The sequence below is a fragment of the Capsicum annuum genome, chromosome 6 (assembly GCF_002878395.1).
Source record: "Capsicum annuum cultivar UCD-10X-F1 chromosome 6, UCD10Xv1.1, whole genome shotgun sequence".
Taxonomy (NCBI): domain Eukaryota; kingdom Viridiplantae; phylum Streptophyta; class Magnoliopsida; order Solanales; family Solanaceae; genus Capsicum; species Capsicum annuum.
Window position 1 is genome coordinate 162,797,839 of NC_061116.1, and position 6,844 is coordinate 162,804,682.

At 39.1% G+C, this 6,844-nt stretch overlaps 1 protein-coding gene across 1 annotated transcript; it reads right to left on the reverse strand.

The window, feature by feature from the left end:
* Window positions 1–381: 381 nt before the first annotated feature.
* On the reverse strand, window positions 382–6,545 carry LOC107873047 (receptor-like cytosolic serine/threonine-protein kinase RBK2). The gene is made up of 9 exons (XM_016719753.2): window positions 6,217–6,545; window positions 5,660–5,766; window positions 5,105–5,536; window positions 4,603–4,854; window positions 4,355–4,509; window positions 3,884–3,963; window positions 3,664–3,799; window positions 3,392–3,541; window positions 382–1,357 (listed from the first exon to the last, which is right to left on the reverse strand). The coding sequence occupies exons 1-9, from the start codon at window positions 6,249–6,251 to the stop codon at window positions 917–919; spliced, it is 1,788 nt and encodes a 595-aa protein (XP_016575239.1). The 5' UTR covers window positions 6,252–6,545; the 3' UTR covers window positions 382–916.
* Between the last annotated feature and the right edge of the window lie 299 nt (window positions 6,546–6,844).

The following is a 6,844-nucleotide window of genomic DNA, read 5'->3' on the forward strand; positions in this document are numbered from 1 at the left end:
TTAGTTGTTCATGGTGATTCTTATTGAGATCTCTTAATTCTTCAGTATAGTGGTCCGTAAATGCGAACAGAAGGCGAAATCCCGCTTATTCCTAGGCTCTATATGAGTGGACACATGAGCATTGAGTACAAATAGAACATATTTAGGTCAAGTCCGCTCGATTTTTCTTAAAAAGCCTTACTCTATTAATAGTATGCATACATGAGTACAAATTGAGCATATTTAAGCCAAGTCCACTCAATTTTTTCCAAAAGCCTCACTCCAATAAGAGTACTCATAGTCTAATATATATCTTCTTTTTTTTTAACTACTAACATAAGATTTTGTACGCGTATTCAATACTAAGGCATAAGCATGTTGTAAGGATCCGTGTTGCCACTGTATGATAACAAATTTGTCTTTCAATTCTATAGAAGGGCACCGAGTTAAATCCTATTAACAAAGTAATCTGCACTAGCTGATATAAAGCATGTACTATTGAGGAAAAAACAGTAGTAGTTTTTAGCTATTATCCATGTCTTCAACCTAGTGTGCATTAACCTTCCAAAGTTGATGGTTGTATGCACAATTCTTCACGTGATCAATATCCAGCAAGATACTAGATCTGGATGCACTCAAATAGAACAAGGGTCTGCTATGCACCCAACAATATTTTGGCATCTCTTTTCTCATTTCAATATATAGTAGGGACCAATAGTCCAACACCCCTAAAAAAACCTGTTAAACCTGTCTAAACTTGAAACACTGATTGCTGCACTTCTCATTTTGATTTCTCAGTAGATTTTCAACTGGATGTGGTGATCCAATCAGTTCTGGCGGGCTAGAACATTAATAACCCGACATGTGTGTTGAGAATTCCGATAGCTCCATGGGGATGAGATGATTGTCCAGAGTGTTGAGGTTACATGAGAGATCTTCATTGTAACAGCGGATTAATGTTATATTTCTCCAACTCTGCCTGATTTTGCTGGTTATTGAGATCATCTTTACACTTCGGTGAGGGCAAGTCATGTTGTAAATTCACTTTTTGGGATATATCCTCTTGACGGCTATCGTCTTTACACTTTGGTGAGGGAAAGTCATGCAGTAAATTCACTTTTTGGGATATATCCTCTTGACGACTATCGTCTTTACACTTTGGTGAGGGCATGTCATGCAGTAAATTCACTGAGGGCATGTCATGCAGTAAATTCACTTTTTGGGATATATTCTCTTGACAACTATCATCTTTACACTTTGGTGAGGGCAAGTCATGCAGTAAATTCACTTTTCGGGATATATCCTCTTGACGACTGGCATGTCGGAACGTTTTTTTTCTCTCAAGAATGCCTCCAGTACCTTTCAGCATCTCGTGAACCTGCATATGTCATGCATTAAATTAGTAAAACTACATTCTTATCGCTTTTAACTGATGAAACATAAAATATATTGGACTATATTTCTCCTTTCTTATTCCATGGTATATTAATGTTGCGAAGAAGGTATCAAGTTCTCTTGGAATTAGCTAAACATTTCCACGCACTGTAATTCACATCAGATTAATTTGGCCTTGGTCTTGGGGACTAGGAAAGTCCCGAGGGAGGTTCTTTGGAGATGCTTGGAGGTGAGAGGGGTCCCAATAGCGTACATCAGAGTGATTAAGGACATGTACGAGGGAGGGAAGACTCAGGTGAGGACGGCGGGAGGAGACTTTGATCATTTCCCGGTGGAGACAGGGTTGCACCAGGGATCGACTCTCAGCCCGTTTTTGTTTGCGCTGGTGATGGACGCGTTGACACGGAGTATTCAAGATGAGGTGCCTTGGTGTATGTTATTTGCAGATGATGTAGTGCTGATTGATGAGACGCGATGTGGGATGAATGAAAAATTGGAGGCAAACCCTCGAATCTAAGGGGTTTAGGTTGAGTAGGTCCAAGACGGAGTATTTGGAATGCAAGTTTAGTGACTCGAAGCAGGAGAACGGAGTGGTGGTGAGGTTGGATTCCCAGGATGTTTGTAAGAGGGATAGTTTTAAGTATCTTGGGTCTATGATCCAGGGTAATGGTGAGATTGATGAGGATGTCTCTAAACGTATTGGAGCAGGTTGGATGAAGTGTAGGCTCACCTCGGGAATGTTGTATGATAAGAAGGTGCCCTTAAAGCTTAAAGGCAAGTTCTACAGAATGGCAGTTCGTCCAACCATACTGTATGGTGCAGAGTGTTGGCCTGTCAAGAACTCCCACATTTAAATATTGAAGGTAGCGGAAATGAGAATGTTGCGTTGGATGTGTGGACTTACTAGAGGAAATAGATTTAGGAATGAGATTATCCGGGAGAAGGTAGGAGTGGCTTCAGTGGAGGACAAGATGTGGGAAGGAAGGCTGAGATGGTTTGGGCATGTGATGAGAAGGGGCACGGATATCCCAGTTCGTAGGTGTGAGAGGCTAGCTTTGGATGGTTTCAGGAGGAGTAGAGGTAGGCCGAAGAAATACTAGGGAGAAGTGATTAGGCAAGACATGGGGCTGTTACAGTTTTCTGAGGACATGACTTTAGATAGGAAGGTGTGGAGGTCGCGGATTAGGGTAGAAGGTTAATGTGTGGGTGGGTTATAGCTAGTAGTTAGGGAGCTCTGGTGTAGCCGGATTAGTAAGCTTACGACTGTGCTCACTGGTAGGAGCTGTTAGTGTATGCTACTACAAGGGGTGGGCCTTTTATTATTTCTTATTTATTGTTTTTTACTTTCGTATTGCTCTTATTTTCATGGCTCTCTTAGCTCTATTAGTATTATTTCTCATTTCTTATCTCGGTTATGCCATCCATTCTGCTTCAGTTATTACTAAGACCGTGTTAACTATTCTTGATCTTGACCCGGGGGTCTATCGGAAAAAGCCTCTCTACTTTTTCAGAAGTAGCAGTATGGACTGCGTACATTTTACCCTCCCCAAACCCCACTTGGTGGGAATTCACTGGGTTTGTTGTTGTTGTTGTTGTAGTCGTCTTGGGGACTAGGGTAAAACAAGATCAAGGAATTCTCAGAGTTCTTTCCTTTTTCCTTAATTGAGTGTAGTCTTGCCATGCTCCTAAACAAAATTACATGGCACACACCATGACTCTGAATTGAAGCGGATTAAGATTTCCTGCCTCTCCGGGTAAAGTTTTCTGGATCGGCGCAAAAGTTTAGAACTGTCCTGAGTAGAAGCAACACATTTTCCTGTAGAATACTTACCATCTCTTTATGAGTGTAAAGAATGTCTTATACTCCTAAATCAAGACGAACATGAGAAACTAAGATACTATAAGTTGGGAGTTACTTAGCAAAAACCCAATCTATAGACTTTCAAAATGCTGCATCCACATTCTGTTAATATGTTTCATACTGCTTATGTGCTCCCAAAAGTTTCAGATTACATGCCTGGCTCATTTGAGGCCGATCTGATGAAGATTGTTGTATGCATAAAGAGGCAACCAAAACCATCCGATTCATCTGTTCTGAGTCATAGGCATCCCCAAGTGATGGATCAACTAACCCACTGTGATTCTTACTAAGGAGCATTGGTTTGGCCTGCAACATGGGGTTATCATAGTAAGTTTTAGCATGATCAGTTGCCAGAAGAAATGGCAATTTAAATCTACTACATCTACTTCCTAATAACTAAAGGGCATAGAATTGAGATGATTGCATACCCACATAACAACACTATTACGAGATTCATCCAAAGCTGGACGTCCAGAAATAAGCTCCAACAACAAAACACCAAAGGCGTAGACGTCTGTCTTTTCATCCACAATACCATGCATGAAGAACTCAGGAGGGAGGTATCTGTCATGGAATTTAAAATGATATATCAATATGAAAGATCGTTATGGTATATAAGTTTTTTCGTTGAGCTTATGATCCACAAACCCGAATGTGCCTTCAAACTGAGATACAGTGAGGTGTGGCCACTGATCAGGAAGCCATTTTGCAAGTCCAAAATCAGATATCTGGAGAAAACTAAAAGCTGAACATCAAAATGCCGCAAATTGATGTGAGCAAAATAAAACCCCTATAGGTTTTGTCTTATTAGAAGTTCATGGACAGTTGATCTGCTCACTGGAAGAGTGCAGCTTAATGAGCGAATAAATAAAACAAAAAACATTTATTGTATTATATCCATAAGGCACTAAATATTCTTGTGCTCTGTCACTTTGACGAGAACTTCATGTTTGGGACAAGTAATAAAAACGTTCCATCAGGAGATTAGGTGTTGAATGAAGCTATTCTGACGAATGAAATTCAGATATCGCTGAGAGGTGTTCAAATGCCAGACAACAAAGCAACTCTAAAACATAATACAATGGCTTTTAGCTTCACAAGTACTTGTTCAAGAGATACCTGAGCTTCAAAATCTTCCGTCAGTAAAACATTAGCTGTCTTGATATCTCTATGGATGATTCTCCTCCGGCAACCCTCATGGAGATATCTGAGGCCAGCAGCAGCACCTAGAGAGATATTATACCTATAGCTCCAAGACAACTTACCGTTTTCACCTGAAAAGAGTAATGCATAATAGAGAAAATTAATTAACGGTTTAAGTCTACAGAAGAAGTAAATTCAAAGGAAGATACTGATGAACAACAGACCATTAAGCAGATTCGCTAAGCTCCCATGTGGAGACAGAGGAAGGACAAGGTACATCCCTCCTTCAACTCCATATCCTATAACACCAGCAATGTTGGGATGGTTGACATGTACCAGAATTCCGAGTTCAGACAAGTAGTCGGCTGTCATCTCCTCTTGAGTTCCCCTGATCAGCCTTTTAACTGCCACCAGTTGGCCATCTTCAAGATGTCCCTTATATACTTCAGATGAACCTCCTTCACCGATCAGGTTTTCTTTGAGAATGACATAAAGAATAATGAGCATCACAATATGATATTTAATCTGGTAAGTTGCTAAATAAGTACTAACTAAATATTTGGGAGATATAAATAAGCCCATTATACACAAGCAGATAAAAGTTGAAAAATTGAATTGTTCTAAAGTTCAAAGTGATATTTTCCTTCAAGTTGACAGCCTTAGTTGCAGATATTGGATAACATTAAATTGTCTAACGAAAGATTACAGAGAGAAAGAAACTCATACCACGGCTAAAGTTGTCGGTAGCTTTCTGAAGATCAGAGAGGAAGAAATTCTTCCAGTGCGCTTGAAAGCAATGACGTAAATCAGTATCCAGATTAGGAGTAGGAACCGTTGGCATGCTTTGTTCTGTACTCTTACTTTTCCATTTAGGTAGCATCTTTATAGAAGACAGCGAAGGCATGCTTTGATGGAAAGTATGCAAATTTATGGCTGAAGTTATCTTTAGTCTTTTAATGAATCCTTTCCACTGGGATTGAAATTTGCCTTCCGAATCTGAAGTGCTGCTGGACTTTGAAGTTGTAGACCCTGCATCATCTTCGGAAGCATCTCTAGTAGACTCCTCAGATACTTCATCTTGTGATTGAACCTTGTCCAGAGATTCTTCAGTTGAATCCTTTTCTATTTTTCCTTCGGCCATAGTGAGACACCGCAATTCTAGCATAACATGGTGAGTACATGTTACATCTTATCTTCATGCGCGCGTCCACACACAGAGACTAATTCAACGGATCAAGACGAGTAATATTATCTAGAAAGCATCAAGAAATTTAATTTTACCTTCAGCGGAGATAGAAATGGAGGCACAAAAAAGTAGCTTACTATGCCCAGCCATCTTCGGGATCCCCTTTTCTGATATTCCTTCACCGACATTGGAGGGATTCTCACTGTTAAAACAACTGGAACTATCAGTTATTTCGATAAATCATTTAATCAAACACATACATTGTATTAGGTGATTCTTGAAACACCTAGCTAATTGTTTCTTTCTCCATTTTTTGCTATGTCCATTTTCATTCAAATCTCAGGCCAGTTTTCAAATATCTGTATATGGACCTCTTAAGAAAACTACTTTTTGAAACTGCTCTTAAGAAAAGTTCTTAAAGATCCAAAAATTGTAAAAACAGCAAGCCCTTGAATTGAGCAGAACATCAATATAGTAAGTTTTTATTTATAAGATCCACCATTCTTGTGCATATTTTATTGCATTGATCGCGATGATACAAATGTATATATCTTGCATTAGAAAACAATTACGTTAGCAACCTATGCTACAATATTTCCTCTCATTAAAAATCGTAACAAGGGGAATCAATATCAATCAGAATATACAATACCATGGAGAAGCAAATGGTTCACGAGTAGTTTTCATGGTCCTCAGGGGAAGAACGATGACAAATTAGCCAAAATAAAAGCTGAACCCTGGGTGACCTGAACAGGGGAGAAGGGATCGGAGCCTCTTCTAGAGAAATAAAAAAATGATTGAGAGAGAGAGAATTGAAGGAGATGAGAGGGAAATGTGGTTCTCATGTTGTCTACCAGAATCTTGCTTCCTCTTGTCGGATCTTTATGCCCAAAATTCGGAGTTTCTAAATATTTACGTGCATGCTTTTTTTTTGTCCCCTAACCTACGTGCATGAAAATAACCTACTCTAATATATTTAAGGGAAAAAAAACTGTGAATTTTCACCCTCAACTACATCATTAGTGCTATGACCCCATAATATTTTTATATACTATATTATATATTACTATAATCGGTTATACAACCTTTTCGGTAAAAATAAATAGAGCACTTACTACCGGGGGTGCATGGACTGGAAGCATTACGAGACCAGTTGAACCGGTTGCTTCGACTCAGATTCTTATCTGTCCAAAATATAGAAAATACTAAATTAAATATATTTAAGATTTCAAACTCACCAACTCGAATGATCAATGAATTTTATGATACTTGAATTCATA